Genomic DNA, 24,718 nt, shown 5'->3' on the forward strand with positions numbered 1-24,718 from the left:
GAAAAGATTGAATGAAGGTGTGATTTATTATGATCTCCTTGAAGACTTGGTTTGCCATATTGATGAAACTGATGCCGAAGGTGCCATACTCATATTTTTGCCTGGAGTCTTAGAAATTTATGTGTTGCTTGATGGACTAACTGCTACGTATCAATTTGGTGGGGCATCTTTTGATTGGATTCTTCCTTTACCATCATCCATAGCTGCTGCAGATAAGGAAAAAATGTTTCTACGGCCCTCTCATGACATACAAAAGGTTATAATTGCAACTAATATTGCAGAGACTAGCATAACAATGGATGAGATGGGTTTTATCTCCTCAAATCTCACTTACAATAACCTCATGGGTCTCTACACACAGGCTGGCATGCTTGAGAAAATTCCTAATGTGCTATCAGGGATGAAGGAGAATGGATTCTCTCCCAATAACTGTAGCTACAGAATTTTCTGTAGCTCGTATGGGATAGGATCTGATATTGAGAACATGGAGAAGCTTCTAGAAGAAATGGAGAGTGAACCTTACATCTCCATGGACTGGAGCACTTCCACCATGGTGGCTAATTTCTACATTAAAGCAGGTATCAATGTGAAAGCAATTGCAGCCTTGAAGAAAGCTGAGGATGAGGAAGAGAAGGTGGCTTCGCTGTTATTTGAGCTCCAGTTCGAAGAAGTCAGAGCAGGGGAAGTTTTGAAGAGAGCTTCTGTTGAAGTTGCTGAGGGACAGGAGGAGGAGGATGCATGGAAGTGGTATCATAAGTGGAAGGAGAAGTTTCCTCACCTTGTGGGCAAGGTGCTCAAAAGGGGAGGGTATTGCTACGGGCTGAGATAGAGGAAGGTCGGGGAGTCCGAGCAGACAACTAGAGAGGAGAAGTGGCTCGGGCGGGAGGCTACGAGTAGATGACCAGAGGGGAGAAGGGACTCGGGGTGAAGGTTCTGAGCCAACGACTTGACGGGAGAAGGGACTCGGAAGGATGACACGACGAGAAGGGGCTCAGAGGCTTTGAGTAGACAGAGGAGCTCGGACAGAGGGTTCCAAACTAATTGAGGAGGTCGGACGGATCTTGTACATGGACAAGAGGTCTTGAGCAGATTGAGGCAACTCGCAGAAGGGCTCGGGCAGACGGACCCGAGCAGACGGAGGGGCTTAGGCAAAAGGCGAAGCTGATGGGACTTGCAGACCTGGTGTGTGGGCTAAAGCTCAGTGTGCCATGGCTTGTTGTCGCAGGAAGCCAGGCTGAGCACCGTGGGCTGAGATCTCATCAGCGTGGGAATTGGGCTGGGCGCTGTGACCAAAGTTCATTTGCATTCTATTATCCATTTAATTCTTTTACTATTGCCCATGTGTAGAAGGGTCCACTAGAGGCCCCAGTGAAGTAGAGCCCATATGGGCACGCCTGAACAAGTAGTTACAAGGTATTGGTATAAAGCTGGGGGCAGCGGGAATAGTGGGGTTAGCTAGAAAATTGGAATTAGTTTGTTTTTCTGTTTTTGGACAGTGGCTCTCTCAAACCAGCCAACCCGTAGCTTCACCATCTCCATTTTGTTGCATTCAGTAGAACTACATTCATCCATTGATCCCGTTCATTCCCTCTTTTCTGTTTTAATTCTTCACATTACACAGCACCCACTAGAAGATTCATTACACAGCGACAGAAAGCTGTTCAGACAGCCACTCAGCCACAGAAATACTGAAAAACAGAGAATTAAAAAATTCCAGAAGAGAATAGAACAACAGCCACAGAAACGAGAGACACCTCTGAAACCGAGAAGACAAAAACACAAAATTGGAGGGGGAAAAAATTAGCAGACGGCAGGCTCTGATACCATGACAAAGTATTGTGTGAATGGCCAAATGGTTTGGCCTTGAGTTCTGTATATTATATATAGACTTTACAAGAATGCTATACATGGAAAGTAAATAAGTTCTAGCATGATTCTAGCCCTATACATGTAAACTATAATCTCTCAAGCCCTATACATGTAAACTAAATATATGCTAATTGTACAAAATAATGAATGGTGAAATAAGGAAATAATTGTGGGCTGAAATAAGGAAGGAAATCTTTTGCTGTTTGCTGTTCCGTTGACACCTATCTGTATGCCTATATCTATCAGTATACTTACACATAGTTTCCATTCATATTTCAGGTTTTTCAGCCCAGTTAAAACCTATTGAACAGGATATGATGGATTGCGGAAGCTGGTTCTGGAATTACAAGATAAAGGACGGGCACGTTCAGTTGGAATTGATAGAGTTGTAACATAGTGAGCACAGATCCTTAACCTTGCCCTATGTGAATAATGGTTCACAGGGGGACTCCTGGGCTCAATTTCATATAGTTGGTTGTGAGTGGCTAAACACAAGTTGAGCCATTCCTGTTGTATTTTAGTAATAATATGTCAAATTAGAGCTTTAGAAGACACTGAGGATCTGGGTTGCAGCTCCTGTAATTTAAAATGTAATAATATGTATGTTAAAACAGCGCAACAGCTCCATTAATAATAATTATTCACTTTATTGTTTATCTATCTTGTGTTTATTTTCCTTGTTATTACAATTACCAACTAATTCTGTTAAGAAAATCACAAATATGCAAATTTTGCTTCTGATGTAAACCATGTATTAATGTGGTTGGACTTGTTTGCTTTCAAGGTGAGATAGTCGGAGCCAGAGGTCACTGTTATATTAAAGGACGCATTTTGTGCTGACATGGAAATGAAATCTGGCTACTATTGACTCCATGGATGCCTCTTTTTGTTGCATCATCAGCTATTGGGCTCTGTACTCTCAATAGATGTTGTTGAACCAGCTTTGTGCAGTAAGGTTGGCTGTAAAGTTGGTCTAGCTGCAATTTGTGAGTGTTGGCTTCTTCATTTTGCTGTCTTCACAGATTACTAAATATTTTAGTTGTATTGCTCTTTTATTTCTTATTATTTCTATCTCCATATTGGCTTGTGGTTCTTATTTGTGTATAAAATGTGCATTATATTCTCTTCAGCAGTTAGGTCCACCGTACTTTGTTTGTGTTGGGAAGTGGCCCAGCTTAATTGTGCTTGATTCCTGGGGGTCCTGCTCTAAGATTGGTCTCCCAACTATTTCTGGCGGTGGGGCACAAAAGGCTGAACCCTTTCTTGATACAGTTACCCAGAAATTCAACATGGTCTTGGTTCAATGGTTCAACTCAGCTATCATCAGGAAAATGGTTTAATGACTGAAAAAAACGTCCTATCAGTTGGAAATAAAGGCTTGGAATCATTTGCGATGATAAGTTGACACTATTAATTTATGTACTTTGCATTAATTTATGCTCCCACGATATGGAAATAAAGGCTTGGACTCATCTGCAGAAACAAGTGAATATAATATTGATTTATTCAGTTTCCCACTGTTCACAATGGAATCTTCTAACAGCCTCTGTTATCCAAAAGGACTTCGCAATTGAGAGCAAATTCTATTAACCCAAGTAATGCTTCAGCATCTCTTCGAGCTTTCAGAGATGCATTCATAGTTGTTCTTTCAAGTGAATGAATACTTTGGGGATTAATTAATATATGTCTAGGAACCCCCTCTCTTTCATCTTTGCACAGACCGAAAAGAAGAGTTACTGAATTTTCCTTCCCTCTGGGCGATCCAAATCTTAGCATATCAATGAGAAGAGGCACCCGAACCACATTCTCTTCCTCATCTCCTCTAGCCCTTCAGAGCACCCTAAAAGTAAAGCAAGCAGTGTCAGTGCGTAGCCTGTGATCCCTGCCTTGTCATCTGTCAGCAGGCCAACAAGCAAAGGAACTGCCCCAGCAGCCACAGCATTTGTCTTGTAGGTTTGTGAACTGCTAAATTGTTGATTGATGTCACAGCATCTCTTTTTCCAGCCATGGTGTCTTCTTGCAGGAGAACCACCAAGTTTGGAATAACTCGAGGATGTGCTCCGATGGTCAACTTCCACTCATCTATTGTTGAAGCTGAAGATTGCTGCTGCTGCATTTTCTCTTGCCTCCATGCTTTTCCCCGATTTTAAAATATCTATGATGTAGTCAATTACACCAGCTGCCATTGTTAAAGTCGTACTGTAATAAAAAGGGAGTGGTCGAGTCAGGCTGTCACTGCATCTTTATGAATTCTTGGGTTGTTTGAATGTAGTAATGTCACCAGGAATGGAATGGCCCCAACCTTAGCAATTACCCTGCATTTCTCCACACCAGTTTTTTCTAGCACACGAAGTTCAGAGGCTGCCTGCTATTGGATTTCCAGTGACCCAGCTGCTAGTTTTCCCACCAGGATTTCAGCTATCATTTTGACAGCATCCATGGCAGCTTTTGTGGATGAAATATGATTGACGCCAATCTGACATAGTTTTCTATTGCTGCTGCTCCTGTTTGAATATGGGCAAGATGAAGATACAGTGTCAGTTAATGAAATATTGTTCTCTTGGAGCCATTGATGGACTAGACTCTTCAATGCATAATTGGGCATGAGGACCATGTGATCCAGTTTCTGTCCACTCTGGGGGCATGTGTGATGGCCAGAATTGATCCACCAGGCTGTTGGGTTCTGATCAAATGCGTGCTCAGATGCCACAATCACTGGATCTTTCATCAAGTCAAGTGAAATCAGGCAGCAGAATTCGGTAGGGATGTGAGAACCATAGATTGAGAATAAAAGGAATAATCATCTATTTAAGCTTGCAGACTGCTGTTTAGAGTGTTTTTGAGTTTTCCATTGATTTTGTTCATCACTAAAAATCATAGACTAGGGATATGAAAGGGAGATTAAGCTGTTGATATTGGAAATCGCAGTCAGTATGCCTGTGCCTGCCTGCTTCTGGACTTCTGTCTCCAACTTAGGAATTTCTCCCTCATAATCAAAGGGTCTCAACTCTCAAATCAATGATGCTTACAATCTCTTGTACTCTCTGAAAATCAATGAAGCTTTTTTTATTGCTCTTATGTTCATTGTTGTTGGCAATTACTTGGAGGAGCTCCTCTCTTTTTTGAATCTCTCGAGTCAATAAGCAAATCTGCCCTTTTCACTTGCATCTGAAGAAGCACAATTTGCTCTCTAACGCCTGTTGTTCTGTTAAGCAAGCTCAGGGGGCGAATGTCTAGTGCCCTCCACAAATCCTTCCCTTAGACATGAAATTGCATTGAAATGTGTTTATTCCACACAAGGCTCCACAAAGTGCTAGCTTCCAAGCACCCTTGGATCAATAATTTCACTCTTTAGAATTATGGAAAATATCTCGGTGAAGCACAGTATTGAAGAAATTTTCAGAGTATTGAAGAAAGAGGAAGTGGATTACTTGTATTTTGAATCTCTTCAAATAGAGAAGAAAGAAGGTTTGATCCTTCTTATCATGGTTGAGATGTTCTTTATCTGTACAGAGGGAAGCTTTTCCATGGGTGAAAAAAATTTCATTGGAGAAAGCCCGAAAGGATCATGAGGAGGGGATGAGCAGGTTCCGTTGGTTCTCAGTGTGTATGTTTCTGTTCCTTTTCTTTTCAAGTTTGCATTTATGAGGGTTCAGATTACTTGGAGTGGCCTTCTTCAAAATGAGAAGCTTAAAATATTAACTTGAACTCGTCTGCTTCTGTTTGTACAGCTAAGATATGAAACAATCAAACGGCTGCTAAGAGGAGAACTTTTGGGTTGCTGCTGCCACTTGGAGTAAAGTCTAGCCTTGTTTGGTGAGTTCTATTTTACCATGCCAGTTTTATATTCAAAACAAAAATATTCAAGTAGCATTCCCAATATCCTTTTGTTCCTGATTTTAGTTTTTACTGCCTCATTAGCTAGGAAGAGTTGGTCTTATGTAGGTTTGCTCATGCCCGGAATTAGAATTTTTATGCTCTGAAACTGGAACATATGGGCTATACACAGATACCCATTAAAAATATATATTATATTTACTTCTACTGTAGCAATGGATCTGTTAGCAAAAAGTTTGTGCTCTGGGGTCCCAAATCCACATCAAAACTTTATGCTAGCACCCATTTGTTAATTGTTGAGATTTGACTCAATACATCATTACTAAATAAATATATTGTCTATGTGTTTGGAGAGACCTTGGATTTGGAGTTGTATTGGATTTAAATAAGATGTAATATAAAATTGTATTAAAATTTATCAAAATCTACTCATACCCGAATTTAAGATCCGAAATTTATGCTCCAAAATACTATCTATATATTTTTTTAACAAATATCTAGTGATATTTCATTTGAATTTCTGTTTAAGTTCCATCCATTCATGACACGACCCAACTCAAATAATCAACTCATATTATCACCCCAAATTCCACTTCCCAGAAGTATCATGCATGCTGTCCTTTGCTTTAGATTCTTTCTTTAGTGTCCAAAGTTGAGTGGTTGTCTAGTATTGCTAGAGTAATCTTGTGGGATTAGCTTTAGAAGTACGTGCTATTTTTATTTTTATTTTGGCTAAAAATTAACATGTATTCGCCTTGTATAATACTGTATTTGGCTTGAAAAAATCATGTAGGCTAAATTATCAATTTTCACAAAGATCAGTTAAATTTTAAATTGTGAAGCACATGTAGGCGCCCACAATTGACAATTATCCAAATCTGATACGAATCCAAATTCAAAATTTCTCCAAACATAGGGTAATTATAATTATAATTATATTGACAATTTTTTAAAACCTTTAAACTCCATTTAGAACTCAGAAAATATAAGGAAAAGAAAAAGAAAAAGAAAATATTAAAAGTTCTCATTTTCATGTTTGGTTATAAGGAAAGTGAAAAAGAAAATAAAAATAATACCAAATTTATGAATAAAATTTTAATTTTACACATCACTATTATTTAATTTTTTTAAATTATTAATCATATTAAAATAATTTTTATTTTTAATAGTATTTAATAAATAAGGAAAATATAAGGAATAATAAGTTTTCTCCTAATTTTCCTATCATTTCCTTTTCTTTCCCGAGACAAAATCCTTAATCTAAACAGATTTTCAATGATAGAATCTTTCTTAGTAACAAACTAGTAAATATTTTCTTTTTCTTTTCCTTATATTTTCTGAGTTCAAATGGAGTTTAAAGGTTTTCAAAATTTGTCAATATAATTATAATTATAATTACCCTATGTTTGGAGAGATTTTGAATTTGGATTCGTATCAGATTTGGATAAAATGAAATATAAAATTGTATTAAATTTTTTCCAAATCCATTCAGAACTAAATTTTAGATATAAAATCCATACTTTCAAATATAACATTAATCTTTTTATTTTGGGAAAGAAGTCAAATTTATTCTTGCCATTTTGGAGGCTGCTGGGCTTTGGGCTTGGGAGTGAAAAAAAGTGCCAGTCTTGAGCTTACATATTTACCATCACTAAATAAGCCTTTAAAAAAAAGAGAGAATTAGAGAGGGATAAGTTTGGAATTTAAGAAAGAGGATTTCAAAAAGGACTTTGATCATAATTAAGTTACGTTTTATTTTTGGAATGCTTATTCACAAGAATAGATTAGTTTCATTAGGTTAAGAAATTATGTTATTATTATAAAGAAAATAATAATGTAAAACATTTTATGAGTTCATAATAAGGAATAAACAAGGAATAACTAATATCTATTTCTTTCTTATTATATGTTGAATGAAATAAATTAGGAATATATGAGCAATAACTCTATCTTATTCCAATAAATAGTTATTCCATCAAATCAACTGAGCCATTTTGGCATTAGAGAAAAGAAGAGAGTACAAAACGATGAATGAATGAATATCTACGAGAGTACAAAACGATGAAAGATTCTAAAATACTAATCCTCAATCATAGTGAGCACAGATCCTTAAACTTGCCTCATGTGAATTGTGGTTCACAGGGGGACTCCTGGGCTCAATTTCATGTTGTCGGCCCAGTCAATTGTGAGGGGCTAAACACAAGTTGAGCCATTCCTGTTATTTTAAAAAAAAAAAATATGTCAAATTAGAGCTCCAGAAGACATTGGCTTCTGGTTCTTATTTGTGCATAAAATGTGCATTAGATTCTCTTCAGCAGTTAGGTCCACCTTACTTTGTGTGTGGAAGTAGCACCGTAATTGTGCTTGATTCCTTAGGGTCCTGCGCTAAGACTGATCTACCAACTGTTTCTGGCAGGTGTGAGGCACAAAAGGCTGAACCATTTCCCGAAACAGTTACCCAGAAATTCTAACATGGTTTTGGAAATAAAGGCTTGGAATCAGTGGTGATAAGTTTTACACACTATTAATTTATGTACTTCGCATTAATGTACTCTCCCATCATATGGAAATAAAGGCTTGGACTCATCTGCAGAAACAAGTGAATACGATATTGATTTATTCAGTTTCCCACTGTTCACAATGGAATCTTTTAACAGTCTCTATCATGCAAAAGGACTTTGCAATTGAGAGCAAATTCTATTGAGTAATTAAGTAATGCTTCAGCAGCATCTCTTTGAGCTTTCAGAGATGCGTTGGTAGTTGCACTTTGAAGTGAATGAATACTTCAGGGATTGATTTTATATGTCTGGCAACCTCCTCTCTTCCATCTTTGCACAGACCGAAAAGAAGAGTTGCTGAATTCTCCTTCCCTTCAGGTGATCCAAATCTTAGGATATCAATGAGAAGAGGCACCAGAACCATTCTCTTCCTCATCTCTTCCAGCCGTTCAAAGCACCCTAAAAATAGATTAAGCAGTGTCAGGTTTATGAACTGCTAAATTTTTGAGTGCTGTCATGGCATCTCTTTTTCCAGCCATGGTGCCTTCTTGCAGGAGCACCACCAAGTTTAGAATAACTTGAGGATGGGCTCCAATGGTCATCTTCCACTCATCCTTGCTTTTCCCCAATTTTAAAACATCTATGATGTAGTCAATTTAACCAGCTGCCATTGTTAAAGTCTTACTGTAATAAAAAGGAGGAGGTTGAGTAAGGCTGTCACTGCATCTTCCTGAATTATTGGGTCGTTTGAACTTTAGTAATGTCACCAGGAAATGGCCCCAGTCTCAGCAATTATCCTGCAGTTTTCCACACCAATTTTTTCTAGGTAACGAAGTTCATATGCTGCCTGTCTTGGAGTTCCAGTGACCCAGCTGCTAGTTTTCCCACTAGGAATTCAATTATCATTTTGACAGCATCCATGGAAGCTTTTGTGGCAGAAAAATGATTGACACCATTCTCACGTAGTTTTCTATTGCTGCTGCTGCTCCTGTTCAAATATGGGCAAGATGAAGATATATAGGGTCAGTTAACGGAATATTGTTCTCTTGGAGCCATTGATGGAAGACTCTTCAATGCATAATTGGGCATGAGGGCCATGTGATCCAGTTTCTGTCCACTTTTGGGGCATATGTGATGGCCAGAATTGATCCACTGGGTTGTTGAGTTCTGATCAAATGTGTGTTTGGTTGCTACAATCACTGGATCTTTCATCAAGTCCAGCGTAATAAGGCAGCAGAATTCGGTAGAGATGTTCTGAACCAGACTCTGAATAAAAGGAATAATCATTATTTGTGTTTGAGTTTGCATACAGCTGTTTAGAGTTCTTTTGAGTTTTCCATTGACTTTGTTCATCACTAAAAACATAGACTTGGAATATGAAAGGAGGGAGATTAAGCTGTTGATATTGGAAATCGCAGTCAATATGCCTGTGCCTGCCTGCTTCTGGACTTCTGTCTCCAACTTAGGAATTTTTTCTTCATAATCAAAGGGTCTCAAACAAATGCTGCTTACATTCTCTTGTACTTTCCGTAAATCAATGAAGCTTTTTTTCTTGATTGTCTTTTCATAGTTGTTGGCAATTACTTGGAGGAGCTCCTCTCTTTTTTGAATCTCTCTAGAGTCAATAAGCAAATCTGCCCTTTTCACTTACATCTGAAGAAGCATAATTTGCTGTCTAACAACTGTTGTTCTGTTAAGCAAGCTCAGGGGGCGAATGCCTAGTGCCCTCCTCAAATCCTTCACTTAAACATGAAATTGCATTGAAATTCGTTCACTCCGCACAAGGCTCCACAAAGTGCTACCTTCCAAGCACCCTTGGATCAATAATTTCACTCTTAGAATTATGGAAAATATCTTGGTGAAGCACAGTATTGAAGAAAGAGGAAGTGGATTACTTGTATCTTGAATCTCTTCAAATAGAGAAGAAAGAAGTTTGATCCTCCTTATAATGGTTGGGGTGCTCTTTATCTGTACAAAGGGAAGCCTTTTCCATGGATGGAAAAAATTTCATTGGTTGTATGAATCAATGATTGCAGCAAAGACCTAGTTGGAAGAAAGCCCGATAGGATCGTGAGGGGATGAGCAGGTTCTATTGATTCTCAGAATCTCAGTGTATATGTTGCTGTTCGTTTTCTTTTTTTAAGTTTGCTTTTATAAGGGTTAAGATTACTTGGAGTGGCCTTCTCCAAGATGAGAAAAGCTTAAGATATTAACTTGAACTCGTCTGCTTCTGTTTGTGCAGCTAAGATATGAAACACTCACATGGCTGCTAAGAGGACTTTTGGGTTGCTGCTGCCATTTGGAGGAAAGTCTAGCCTTGTATGGTGAGTTTTATTTTACCATGCCAGTTTAATATTCAAAACAAATATTTAAGTAGTATTCTCAATGTCCTTGTTCCTGTTTCTAGTTTTTACTGCCTCCTTAGCTAGGAAGGGTTGGTCTTATGTGGGCTTGCTCTTGCCTGGAACATATGAGTTACATACAGATGCCCGTTAAAAAATATATATTATGTTTATTTTTACCGTTGTAATGGATCTATTCCAGTACAAAGTTCTTAATTCAACTTACATTTTCTTTTTTTTTTTTTTTATTATTCCTGAATATCCTGAATCTTGCAATTTATTTATTTTTAGTTAGAATATCTACAAATTATGGGTGTATTAATAATTTGATAAAATAATATAATTTTTTAAAAATTTTGATTGCCTTCACAACTCCCCATAATCTCTTAAAATTAATTTAGAAACACCAGTCACACACTCATCAGTGCCCAGCCACGATTTTTTCTGTTGATGAAATTTATAATTTTTAATGAATTTGAAAAGAACATGGAGAAGTTGTTTCTCATTTAAAATTCTCTCTCTATATAAGATAAAAAAACTATTAAATCCAATCCAAAAATTTATTTTTAGATGTATTTTGTGAGATTTCTTTCTTTTGAAACTAAAGGATATATCTATAGTTACAAACAAAGATTCTATCAAAAGGAAAGGAAAGAAAAATGAGGAGCATAATTTTCTCTTATATTTTCCTTCTCCATTAAATACTATTAAAAATAAAAATTTATTTTAGAGACTAAAAATTAAGAAAACTAAATATTAATGATGTGTAAAATTATAATTTTATTTATAAATTTGCTATATTTTTTATATTCTCACTTTCCTTGATAATTGAAATTGTAAATTTCTTGATATTTCTCTTTCCTTTTTCTTACATTTTCTGAGTTCTAAACAGAGCCTAAAGGTTTTCACAAAATCATCAATATAATTATACTTAGCCTATATTTAGAGAGTTTAGATTTGGATTTATATTGAATTTAAATAAATTATAATATAAATTGTGTTAAAATTTATTAAAAAACACATAAATCCTCATGTTTGAAATTCATTTTCCCAAACATAGCATTAATTTTTTTTCCTTGAGGAAAGAAGTCAATACTTATTTCTGCCATCATCGTTCTGGAGGCTGCTGGGCTTTGGACTTGTGGGAGTGAAAAAAGTGCCAGAGTAGAAAGCCTGTAGGTGAGATTATTCTAAGTCGTCCTTCATTCATCTTATTCCGTGATTGTAATCCCTTTCCTTCTCATCTTCATTCTCCTCTTTTCATTTGTTTTTCTTTTTATTTGGTTTGAAAGCCCCAGTCTGAGTGATTCATTTGTTTTCCCCCAAGTGGATTGTCGCCAAGATACAAAGGAATAACTAGCCTCAACCTCATTATTCTTCTTCCAACATTCTCCCCATTTAGATAAAACATCAGCAATCACTTTCCAATAGTTAATTCCTCAGTCCACTATGGAAGGCATCGGCACCATACTCTACATGTACACTAATTGGCAGCAAATTAACCAGTGAGGTAGAAATTGTTGTATGTATGATTTGAATAACTTGTTATTCTCAAAACCAATACATGGCATCGTAAGTGCTTCTATAACTAGTGTCCCTGCTTAGTTCTTAGGCGATGGATGACTGCAACTAAGTTTTAACAGTGATATTTCTAATCCTCATATGTCACTCAGCTTAGCTTTAAACCATTCCTCAAGCTCAGTAGTTCTATAAAGTAAGTTTGGAATTTCTCCCAAGAAGCTAAGCTGGGGGAAGTGTCCCATTTTCACTTATCTACGTTCCAACTTTTAAAACAATGCATTGGAAGGCATTACCCCTTGACCCATTGATACTATGGGGATGAGTTGTTCCCACGCTGGGTTAATTTGAAACCTCGGTTTGTAGTCTCAGTTGTTCAGTGGTTTCATAGCGTGCTGTGATTTGTTAATAAAACCATAAGCTTAATTTTTGAAGACATTTTGCTTAAAAATTAGCTTAATTTTTAAATGTTTATAATTTACAGAACTCTTTCTGGAATTATAAATGGCAAGAGTAACTCATGTGTTTTAGAATATAAGGCCACCAATTACTCGTACAGGGAAAAAAAAAAGAGTGGTGACGTACATTTTCTTCAAAGGGGGTCATATTCAATATCCTCATTTTGCTTCCCGCTCATGCTTTTTACATCTTGATGGGATGTGTTGGTTGAAAGTGGCATGCCATAATTCAAGATCTGATTTTTACATGATTCCACAATGTGCTTACGTTTGTAGAGCATCTACACAATTTTCACTATTATAAAACGAAAATTATCATAGGGTTTTAGCCCTTGACAATAATATGTATATAGTCTCATGAAAAATTCCAAAATACCTTCATATGATAATACATTTACAGTATGCCTTGGCCTAAATATATTGTATCGTATCATTGGGCTTAGTTTAAGAAGACAGAAGGAAACATAATTTAGTATATAAAAACTAATCATGTTAAAAAATCAAAGAATTGGGTAAAGTATGCGAGCACTGGGAGGAAAGGAGAGCTAAACAGCGCATGGAGCAGAGATCAAGAGGTCAATCAAGGCGAGAAGAAGGGTTACTGCGAATCAAGGTATGTACTTGTGAAATCACACTCTTTAAGGTTTATGCACACATACGAAGAATTTCGAAAACGAAAAGTAGAAAAAATTAAAAGAGAAAAGAAGAATAATAAATTTACATGGTTCAGTAATGTGCCAATGTATGCAGAAGCCTTGTGCAACATAAAAATTACAAAAAATATAGAAAATTGAAGGAGGGAAGAAAAATAAATTTACATGGTCCGACATTGTGCTTACATCCCTAGAACCCTTGTGCAATATACTATTATCGAATGAAAATTATTTTAGGATTTCAAACCATGACTATAATATATATATATATAGTCTTATATGAAAAATTCTAAAATATCCTCATATAATAATACAATTACCTTATGTCCTAGTTCAAACGCACTTGCATTGGACATAGTTTAAGAAGATAGAAGTCTAATTAAGCATATAAAGACGAAGTACATTGAAAAATAAAAAAAATTGGGTACGTATGCATGCAGTAGGAGCAGTAGTAGGACACAGTAGAAGGGAGAGGGGAGCTAAGAGGATCATGAAGTAGAGAGCAGGAGTAGAGAGCAGGAGATCGACCATGATGAGAAGAAGGGTGAATGAGAATCAAGATATGTACATGTTGCGAAATCACGCCCTGAATTATGCATACAAATAAAGAAAATTCTTAATGTGGTTACGTCCAAGGAGCTCCTATGTAATTTTCATTATTATCAAAAGAAAATTATCTTAAGTTTTCAACCCTTGCTTGTAATATGTATTTATAATCTCATTTAATAATAGAATTACATTATGCCCGACTCAAATGTGTTGTACCATACCGTAGGGGGAGCTACGTGCCCGACAACCTTGTTGGCTTAGTTTAAGTAGACAAGAAGAAACCTAAATAAGTATATAAGATGAATCACGTTAACAAACCAAAGAATTAGGTATGTAGACATGCACGCAGCAGACCAGGAGAAGAAGGGAGCTAAGAAGTGCACGAAGCAAAGAGCGGAAGAACCATCCAGATGAGAAGAAGGGTGAAAGAGAATCAAGGTATGTACTTTTTGTGAAATCATGCCCTAACATTATGCGCGCACACAAAATTACGAAAAATAAAGAAAATTGAAAGAGAGAAGGCGAATGTAAAAGGTTCAACAATTTACACACATCCATGGAGCTCCTAAACCGCCTTTAAATTTGTTTCAAAACCTAAACCCTATATTTTTATTTTTCTCAATATTTGGGGCATTTTGAATTGCTTCAAGTATCCAATTTGGCACCAAGCTAACTTATCATCACCAAAAAAAAAAAAAAAAAGGATAACTTATGTAAGTTGGAGAACCTATAGCATTTCATTTATCCTATTAGAACATTGAATCTGTATATTGGACAAAATCTAAATCCACGGTAGAAAAATGGGTAAACAATTTCCATCACTTAAATTTAATTTAACGTCATACTTCGTACTTTGAAACCACATTGTATCCAAAATAAGAAACCACTTCAAGGATCAATGTATCCCAAATAGGTACAAGGATGTCTCAAAATATATTAAAACATACCAAAAAAAATTATCTAATGTTGAATACAATGTCCAGAAAAACTATCTAAATTTCTAAGATATCTAGATGGTTTCGCAGCAGGTATTTGGGGGAGGCTCATGACTTTAATTTGACAAATAATCATTTTCACTTACAAAATCATGCTCATAGCCCATTACATTCAACATTCTATTCACAAGATTTACAAAACTACTTTAGAATGCAACAAATACGTATAACCTCAACACCATTTTAAAATACTTTCATAGTCATCCTAAGATGACTAACTAATATAAATCGCAATCCAATAAAGATGTAGCATAAACATCCTATAAATCCACATAAAATTGATTTTTTTCAATTTTCCAAAATATTTAGCGACACTCTTATTGCATTATTGCACCTCATCATACTATACTGAAAGTCATATAGATAGATGAGTCCTAATTGTTGAAACATAACAACTAAATTTACTCCCAAATGCCTTAATTATGAGTTACATGATGAGTTTATCAAGTTTTGCAACAATTAAGGACATGAGCATCTTTCCCTTGGGAGGAACTTGGTCAAACCTCAACAAGTTAAGAATAGTACCTTCATAGCCTTACATTATTGATTATTTAATTTGAGTGTAGTCATTTGTTGAGGTAGTCTAAAAGAAATAATGGATTTTGCCTCTATAAACAACATAAGTAATCATCAGGCAAACATTGAGAACCTCAATTATTGTTTTCTAGATACAAAACATAACTAAAATGTACTAATATTGCACCAAAAGAGGCATTGAAAACATACACCAAGAAATAAGGTTAATGGCCAATCTTTGCATGCACGTGCTTGCTGATAGAATGCCCAGGTTGTTGTTGTTGTTGTTGTTTTTTTTTTTTTTTTTTAATTCAAGTCAAAATAACTCAACAAGCACCTATTCCAATGGTTGAAAATAGAAATTGTAAAACAAAATATAAGTAAAAGGAAGAATCCTATTCTTGCATGGAATCAAAATCAAAAGAAGATAATTGTAAAACAAACATTAAGAATGGGCATTAATCATTCCAATTCCAATTCCAATGGTTGATTCTCAATTACCAAACTCCACCTAAGAGTAAAATAGAATAAAAAATCATATGAAAAAATTGAGAGAACTATAAAGATTAATTTCATTCATATCTATTCTATTGTAGCTTACCAGATAAATCTTTAAGAAATGTCTGCATTTTGTCAAAATTTTAAAAACTTTAACGGTCTATTTAGACGAGGAAGTTTACTTAGAAAAAGAAAAGGAGAAGGAAAGTCATTTTCCATTATATTTTCTTTTTATATTATAATCTATTTAAAATAAAATAAAAGTTTATTTTTATATGATTTAAAGTTAAGAAAAATAAAATATTAATGATGTATATATATATATATATATTTTTTTTTTCTTACTTTTTTTTTTTTGGATGACGTGAATCCTTGCAAACGAGATTTGGGCAAACTTTATGGACACTTTTGGGCTTGAAAAAATTAAAGGGTAGTTAAGGTGGAGGGGGAGCAACCGGAGGTCAAGCCACAGTGCTCCACACAACCCCATCGCCATCTCCCTCTGTCAATCTTAAATCTATCCATCACTCTTTCAGTCGCAAAAAGCCCCCCCACAAGTGGATCTCCTTTTGTGCCCTAATCCAATCATGCAATTGCAACCTCTTTTGCGCGCGAGACTAACTCTCCAGTTGATTGGCCACTGTCCACTGAATCTCATGCTTCCCCTTTTTACTCTGTTTTGTTTTTACTTTTTAGGAGAACGACATGCATTATATACATATAAATGGGTGGGTTCTTGAAGTGGGCAGGCCCTGGTTTCTCTTTTTCCTACCACCACCACACGCACCGCACCATACATGCTGTTGTTGAAGTGACCCTTTTCTAGTTTTCTATGAATATGAGAGAAGGTAACGCAGAAGAAGAAGAAGAAGAAGAACTGAAGGTTAGTACTTTTACTCTGAGAATGATAAAAAAAAAAAAATGTCATAGGCGCATTAATGTTTTTATGTTCACGAGGAAAGAAGGAAGAAGATGATGGTTGATAACAATTGTATAAATTACAATCGAACTTGAGTAAAGAAGACGGTGGTTGATGGCAGTAATACTTACAGTTTCAGAGTTCTATTGTTTTTCTTATGAGGAAATGTGAAATTGAATTGGAGTCGCTTCATCATTCCTTCAATTCCCTTTGAAATCATTAAAAAACAAATCCCTCAAACTTAGAGAGTGTGGAGCATAAAATGTGTGATTAATTCAGGAGGATCATTGTGATTTTCTATTTTTTATTTCTCTTCTCCATGGTGAAGAGATAGATTATAAAAATGCATTTGTTTGTATTGTCAATTTTATGTTTCTGTTGTCGGGTCTCAGCTGTTTCCTAAAAAATTGAAAACTAATTTTTTATTATTAGAAATTTTAATATTTAGAAATAGTTTTTTATATCAAATTATTCATTTTATACACTTTTAAACTACAATAAAAATTAAATGACCATATGAATTTGAACATAATTAAAATAAAAACATACATAAATTTTTTAAAAAAATAATAAAAATAATTACAAAATACTTTTACTATTTTTCAATTGCCATGTTCAATAAAATTTTTATTGTAAAGTAAAATTTTGAAGTAGAAAAATTAAGAAAATAAATATAATAATTTTTTCTATAATTGTATTGTTTGTAGTTTTATTTTATAATATTATTTAATTTAAATATGAAAATGACCATTTTTAATTAAAATTTTAATTTATATTAATTTTATAAATATTAAACAAACAAGTTACTGGTTTCTAATTTTTAGTTTCTATTTCTGATTCTTCTTAGTTTTTGTTATGATTTTTGTTTTTTAAATTTTTAACTGTAACACCAAACGCCCCCTTAGTGGTTATGCTTATGTTTTCTATTATGGTAACTCAACGAATTCCCATTAGGTAGGTCCATTACATGAAACCGTTTTCACCAATTTATGTGATCATAGACAATTTCCTTGATAAATTCAAAACTATCAACTCATTATTTCATTCTAAATTATTTTTAAAAATTAATTATTAATTAAGATCATATCATATTATGTCATGCAATCGAATTTACTGTAATGTGGCCTAAACAATTTTCAATACAATTATAGAATTAAAGTCAAATGTTAGTGATACTGCTTTAAATATACATTTTCAAAAAACAGTTATCCATCCATATAAACCTTATAAAATATCATTCAATAGAAAAAAAAAATCATCTTTTAAATATAAGTATTAGAAAGTCACAAATGTACAAGATAAATTATAAAATATAAAATTTTCAATCTAAAAAATAAAATTTCACTAGAAGCATTGATGATCTAGCTAAACTGTTATATAAGGAAAAGGTAGAATGATATATTTTAGCATCAACATCACATTATTCACTTGATTCCACTAAATGTTATGATGTGACAAGACCTAATCTCAACAATGATGATTTTTAAGTGTGCATTTTTTAAAGAACACTTAAAAAGTTATTTTTCCTTTTATAAAAAGTAATTTTGGTACTTTGACATAAAATAAATTAGGACTAAAATAAAAAAAAAAATTATATAGTCAATGTATACAGATATAAAGATCAAATCAATTTGATTTCATATTCAATTCGGATAAGAAACTAGCTAACATATAAACTCTAAAACACTAAGGTTTGTTTGAATCAAAGATTTTGTTTCGAAAAATAAAAAGAAAACTTATTTTTCCTTATATTTTCCTTCTACATAAAATATTATAAAAAATAATAAAAATATTTAATATGACTAAAAATTAAGAAAAAATAAACATCAATAATGTGTAAAATCAAATTTTTGTTTATAAATTTGATGTATTTTTTTTTCTTACTTTTCTTGACAACCAAACAAAAAAAAATGTGAATTCATTGTTATTTTTTTTGCTTTCCTAATATTTTTTGAGTTGTAAACGGGACTTAACTATTAAATTGTACTTTAAAATTTTTAAAATGAAATGTAAATGTATGAAATAACATTGAATGCAATTCACATGGGATCAAAGGATATGTATCGGTCCACATGAAGACTTTCTTAGGTCTCAATCTGGAATCAATTTTGACCCCAAACCAAAAGGAAAAATGTATTGTCATCCCTAAAGTTCCCAATAATTTGATTTGATCATGTTAGGGACAAAATTTTTTTACTCTAAAAATTTTTTCATTCACTTGAAAACCTTCCATATAAATTTTAAAGAGGGAAATTGATTTATTTAGTTGTGGAGGACTACTTTTACTTTTCATTTTAAGTGTTTTAGATAATTGTAAATGTTTCATATTATATTTAATTTTTCAGTATTTTTGTCGAAAATATGGGGAAAAAAATTATTTTCACAACTACACAGGTCTATTTGATTATGCACAATTTTTATTTTTTTAAAATTTATAAAAATACTATATAAAGCAAATTTAAAAGAAAATATATTTTAAATGTATATATAGATATTAGAAATTGAAAAGGATGTGATATTTTGTATTGAAAATTGGAATCAAAATATAAATTATTATTTTTTACAACTAAAAATCTTAAGGCATGTTGTAGAAAATAATTCTTATTTTAATTTTTAATTTTGTAAAATTATAAAATAATAATTCACTTCACAATTTTTTCACCATTTATATAAGAAAAGTAGTAAATATATTTTTTTAACGATTTGTTCGATAAATATTCAAAAATTAAAAGAAATTTTAATTTTTTTAATTAAAAATTGAAATAAAATAAAAATTACTTGTTTATAACTAAACAGATCAGGGCATGCTGTCAAAAATAATTCTTATTTACATTTTAATTTTTTAAAATTAAAAATATCACATTAAATTTTGAACTTTTAGCATTTTTCTAAGAAATAAAAAAGTTTGATTTTTTTTTTCAAATGATAAACAAATTTTTGAGAAATTGAAAATAATATAATTTTTTTTGTATTTTAGAGAAATAAAAAATAAAGATGTTTTCTAGAATAAACAAATTCTTAACCATTCTTTTCTCAAAATTTTATGTACAAATTTTAGGTGAAAATTTTGCGTCGAACAATAAGGAAATGAAATAACTTGTCCCGGATGTTTGAAAGGATTGAAAATATATTTACTTGGCATGTGCATGTGTTATTAATTGAGGCTTATACTTCTGACTTGGGTGTTTTTTCAAATTTTATAATTAATTTTTGAATTAAATTACTGTTCAAAATCACTGTCATTTTAGAATGCAATTTGAAATTTGAATATAACAGTCATATCTATTTAAAAAAACATTACTCTTTGATATCCAGTGGAAGGAGTATGATTGTATATATTGATATTTATAAATTAGGGCTCTCGACAACATATTTATCTGTTCAAATTCGTCCCTCTCTTTTCCTTGTAATTTTTATCATCTAAGCACTTTGTTTTAAAGAAATTTTTTGCAGAATATATCCAAAATTGTTGCTTGCAGATTTCTGGCAATTTTGTTGTATTTTGAAGGTGAATTATTATATTCTCTTGCAATAAATCCATTCAAGTAGAAACAAATATCACCTTTAAAATAGTGACGTTGCGCGCCTCAAAACAATTTCAATTTATTTTTGAATTCATTCTTCTAATATCATATAATATGGGGTAAAAGATATGACCTTCCTTAAGGTCTCAAAAATTCCAAGGATCTTTCTTAAGATTTCAAAATTTTCAAAGATCTCTCCTGAAATTTGTCAAAAAGACACAAATCTCCTCTTATATTTTGTAAAAAGATAATTTTTTTTTAGAAAGGGTTTATGGTTTTTTTCTTTTTTCAGGAGATTAGAGGAATACAACTTTTTTTGTTAACATCTATTTAGGGATCCTTTGGAGAAATTGTCCCTATTTGGATGAGAAAGTAAGTTGTGTTTATCCTTTCAATAGCTTGCCTATTTAAAGGAAGTTCCGACCCTTTGTTCGGAGAGGGAAAATTGAGAGAACTCAATAAACATTTGTTTTATAAGAATCTCTTCTTGTGAAATTCTTCTTTTGTATGGGTTGAAGTCCTGTTTTTGCTTAAACTCGAACGAGGCACGAAGGCACCTCTTAGGCACCTATATACTAGAAGAATTCAGAAAAGTTTTAGAAGTTAGAAGAGATACATTTATTTACTCTCCCCCTTTCAAATTTATCGATCGATTCTTTTATCTAGACATAAGTATTATTTAGAAAATAGTTCTGATAAATTGTCCACTAGAATTTTCTTACAGCCTCTAGAAAACAAGTCTCACTATATAGAGTGCCCTATATAGAGTCTCACTAAAACCTTATTTTCATTGATGTCTTTTATATGCGTCGTATATTATCGTCTGTAAAGATAGGGTGCGCATCATTAAAGAGTTATATGTCATTATGGGAATTGAATAATTTTTATAATATCTCTTTTTACTTCTAGAAATGAATACTTTTCCTTAGTTAATGACCTTCAAATCATTGTAGAAAATATAATATATTCACCCAAATTAATAAATATTTTTATTATTAGTTAAACAAAAGGCACAACTCCTCCTAAGGTTTCCCAGCGTTTTAAATTTTCAGTGAATCGAGATTTGGATTTTCCTCTTTTCAAAATTCAAAAATAGGCATTTTATTATGTATTGCTATTTGGGTAGCAGACAAGATCTGCACACCTCAGACCTACAAGTACACAAAGAGTCTACAAGGTAGCTGGTCAATTAAAGGGTTGCACGTAGCAGATATTGTTGGAGGTTTTTATGAAAATATTTAAAATAAAATAATATAAGTACAAAAATAGGGTAGTTGAGTTGAAATTTATCAAAATGCACCTAATAGACTTTTCAAAAATTAAATTTAGAATTTTTTAAATATATATATATATAGTTGACAGTGAAAATCGACAAAAAAAGAAAAAATCAAAACTAATTTTCCAAAAGTTGGTTATGATCTTTTCATGCATGTAGCGTCCATATTTTTATACATACAAACTATAAAATGCTTGCGAATTTATTATATCACACTAATTTTTAATTATTCTAAAAATATTTATAAGAAAATTTTAAAATATTTTTTTTAAAAGAAACATTATACTTATGAAAATCTTCTCTCTATTTATTTATTGATTAATATACATTTTTGTTATTAACTTATTATTTCTTGTTTATGTATCAACCTCTTGAAATTGTTAAGAAAGATGAACATCTTACACACCTAGAAAATGATATCAAAAGCCTGACATTTATATTGACTATCACTTGTTAGCTTTTCTATTTTTTGGTAAAAGAGTATAAGGCCTTATACACAACAATAGCCCTGATGGTTCAAATTAAAATAAACGTTTTTTATATTATGAAATTGTTAAATACTACTATTTCATATGCATCATAATGTATTTGACATGCATCACCATTCTGCTATTATTATAAACAAATAATAATGTGCATTTTTTTTTTTACCATTCAAATAAAGAATATGGAATAATCATTCCTAAATTGGAAGCTTTCATGAAAGAGGTCCAAAACGTAAAGGAATTTGGAATTTTGCTCATTTTGATTAATTTTTATTCATGATAAAACACAAATGCAATTCAATTAAGCCCCAACAAACTACAATCATGTCCCACAAGGTGAGCGTCTTCTCTATCTTCTTGGTCGTTCATGTGGTTGTTGATGCTCTGTGGGCACTCTGTGCACATGCTGTCGTCTTCCACGTCCATGTGCATCCTCGTTAACATGTGATGTCTCTTGCATCGCTCATGTCTTTAGTAGATCGGGGAAGGGTATAATGGAATAGACTACGATAATTTTGGTACATACGGTGTACTGCTAGATGCTCCATATGGATCCTGAGATGCCTTTATAAAGGCATATGGCACATGCGAAAGGGAATAAGAAGCCTCAACATGCCACGGGGAGATATGCGCATGTATAAATTGTTCTGCCAATAGTATCGTATAATCATCAATACCCTAGTTGCACTGTGGTGGTTGAGTCAGTGCTCCCCCATCTCCTCGAGTGCGACCTTTCCATGCCTCCAATGACGCCCGACACTACGTCTCCTATGTGGCATCTACGCATCAACTACGATGTCATCGTCGGATGTGACATCATGTGCACCATCATTGTTGGCAAGGGCAGCCCTGTGAACTAACCGGTGAGCCTACTCCACCACAAATTGCATACAAGTCGCTACCCTCTGTCTAATAGGACATGTCGAGACGAAGTCAAATAATTGAATGTCCTCCATTATCTGTTCCTATAACAAAATGTTGTAGTAATATTAATGAGTTATTGAAAAAATTTGTATGTTAATCATATGCATTAAATAATTTATTTACTCACCACTGTAATAAGCAGACCAGTGGTCTTGTTGATGTAGTTAACAGTGATGGACTGATAAAATCGACTATATCCATCTTCAAGGCACAGAGGGGTAGGCTTAGGGAGTGGAATTTTGGCTAGTATCTTTACGATATTGGTCCAGTCACCACTACCGCATTTCTAGGGTATGACCGTAGTAAGTATGGGTGAACATAATTCGATTTTAACTAAATTAATAGATCAAATTCGATTGGTTTGGTTCAGTTAATTTTTAATTCAGTTCGGTTCAATTATAGAGAAAGTAAATTTTGGTTAACCGATTTGACTGAATTATGTAATTACATTCTAATTAAATATAAATTATATAATTTAGGGTTCTCACAATTTCCTAAATCCATAAAACTACCAAATTATGTAATTAATTAATAATTAAATATAAATTATTAAGCTGAATTTTGAAAGCATACAAATTATACAATTATTATTTTTTTCATAATTAATTATAATTTGATTCGATTCAGTCAGGTATGATTCAGTTAAAAATGTAATTAAATCGATTCGATTATAATAGAGAGTTAATTGAAAAAATTCAACTAATTAGTCAAATTAATCGAACCGATTGATTGCACACCCATTCCAGGAAGTGTGTTGGGGGGGGTTGGGGATGGCGAAGGGGGTGTAGAAAGTCGTCGCGTGGCAAAAATAATTTATTTTAATAATTGATGTTATAAATAACTCTTGCAAAGTCGTTATGGCTTTTTTTATTTTTATTTTTTTGTTTAAAGAAGTTGTGTGGTGGGGTAGGGTCGCAAGGGAGGCAGGGACACGTCACTCAACACGTGGATGATTTTTAATATTTTTTTTATTTGTTTAATTTCATAATCAAATTTTAATGGCACAAATTTTTTATTTTTAGAACTGACTTTTAAAAAATTAATTTTAAAATTTTTTTTTCTGTCCGGTAAAAAAAATGTGCAGGTTGACAAGGACACACGTCAACTGACACGTAGATATATTTTTTTTTATCTGAATAGTTTTCTTCTTTTTTTCCACTATCAACCATTTTTTCCCTAATAGTTCAATTTTTTTAATATTAAAATCGATTTTTCAAAATTCATTTGGATGTATTTTGGTAAATTTTAGCCCAACTATCCTATTTTTTTATTTATATTATTTTATTTTAAGTATTTTCGTAAAAAAAAAAAAACTCGATATAGTAGCCTCTCTTTCGTGTCTCTTTTCTTGTGAATTCAAACCAAAATCAAAACCAAAACCAAAGCTTCTTCTCTTTCTCACATCACATCACATTATATCACATCACATCATATCATATCATTTCATATCAGCTCATCTGTGATGAAATATGAAATGAGTACGTCTTCTCTCTCTCTCTCTCTCTCTCTCTCTCTCTCTCCGGGGTGTCCGTATATATATATATATATATATATATATTATATATTTCCTGCTGAACCATCCCCTATATGATTAAATACAACTCTGTTGAACCAGCCCACCCACCCCGCTTCCCCTTTCTGCCCAATAATTCAAAAAGAAAAGAAAGACACATGGTTCATTTATAAGTACTCTTCGCTGAAGGGTCTCTTTCAAAGCCTTCAATCCAGTGTTTGTGTTGCCCAGCAAAACCCTCACCCATCACTCATGGCCTATTGCCTCTCCCACCCTCATGTATGGCCTCCACCTCTTCCAAACCTACCTCAAATTATTATTAAATACGTAGAGACATAAAGCTC

The 24,718-nt window shown here is 33.2% G+C and overlaps 2 protein-coding genes and 1 pseudogene across 7 annotated transcripts in view; 1 reads left to right on the forward strand and 2 right to left on the reverse strand.

Moving 5' to 3' along the window:
• LOC131166360 (UTP--glucose-1-phosphate uridylyltransferase 3, chloroplastic) overlaps window positions 1–10,789 on the forward strand; it is a 35,025-nt gene extending 24,236 nt beyond the window's left edge. For 3 of the 6 annotated variants that reach the window (XR_009139806.1, XR_009139807.1, XR_009139808.1), the window contains 5 exons: window positions 2,149–2,265; window positions 2,654–2,855; window positions 3,000–5,476; window positions 5,601–5,685; window positions 10,447–10,789. Coding sequence is in view for 2 of the 6 variants with exons in the window: in XM_058124842.1 (XP_057980825.1) it covers window positions 2,149–2,261 (113 nt within the window). In the remaining 4 variants the exon portion in view is untranslated. Of the gene's footprint in view, window positions 1–2,148; window positions 2,528–2,653; window positions 2,856–2,999; window positions 5,477–5,600; window positions 5,686–10,446 lie in introns of those variants that run through there. The other 3 variants (XM_058124842.1, XM_058124840.1, XR_009139805.1) reach the window with 2 other exon arrangements.
• On the reverse strand, window positions 3,419–5,416 carry LOC131166361 (U-box domain-containing protein 1-like). Its single transcript, XM_058124843.1, is given in 9 exon segments — window positions 3,419–3,462; window positions 3,465–3,675; window positions 3,678–3,823; window positions 3,826–3,962; window positions 3,964–4,075; window positions 4,078–4,873; window positions 4,875–5,004; window positions 5,006–5,337; window positions 5,339–5,416. Coding segments are annotated over 9 exon segments (1,986 nt in total).
• LOC131165941 (U-box domain-containing protein 1-like) lies at window positions 8,370–24,621 on the reverse strand (annotated as a pseudogene).
• Window positions 24,622–24,718: the final 97 nt, after the last annotated feature.

The sequence above is a fragment of the Malania oleifera genome, chromosome 10 (assembly GCF_029873635.1).
Source record: "Malania oleifera isolate guangnan ecotype guangnan chromosome 10, ASM2987363v1, whole genome shotgun sequence".
In the NCBI taxonomy this organism is placed as follows: Eukaryota; Viridiplantae; Streptophyta; class Magnoliopsida; order Santalales; family Ximeniaceae; genus Malania; species Malania oleifera.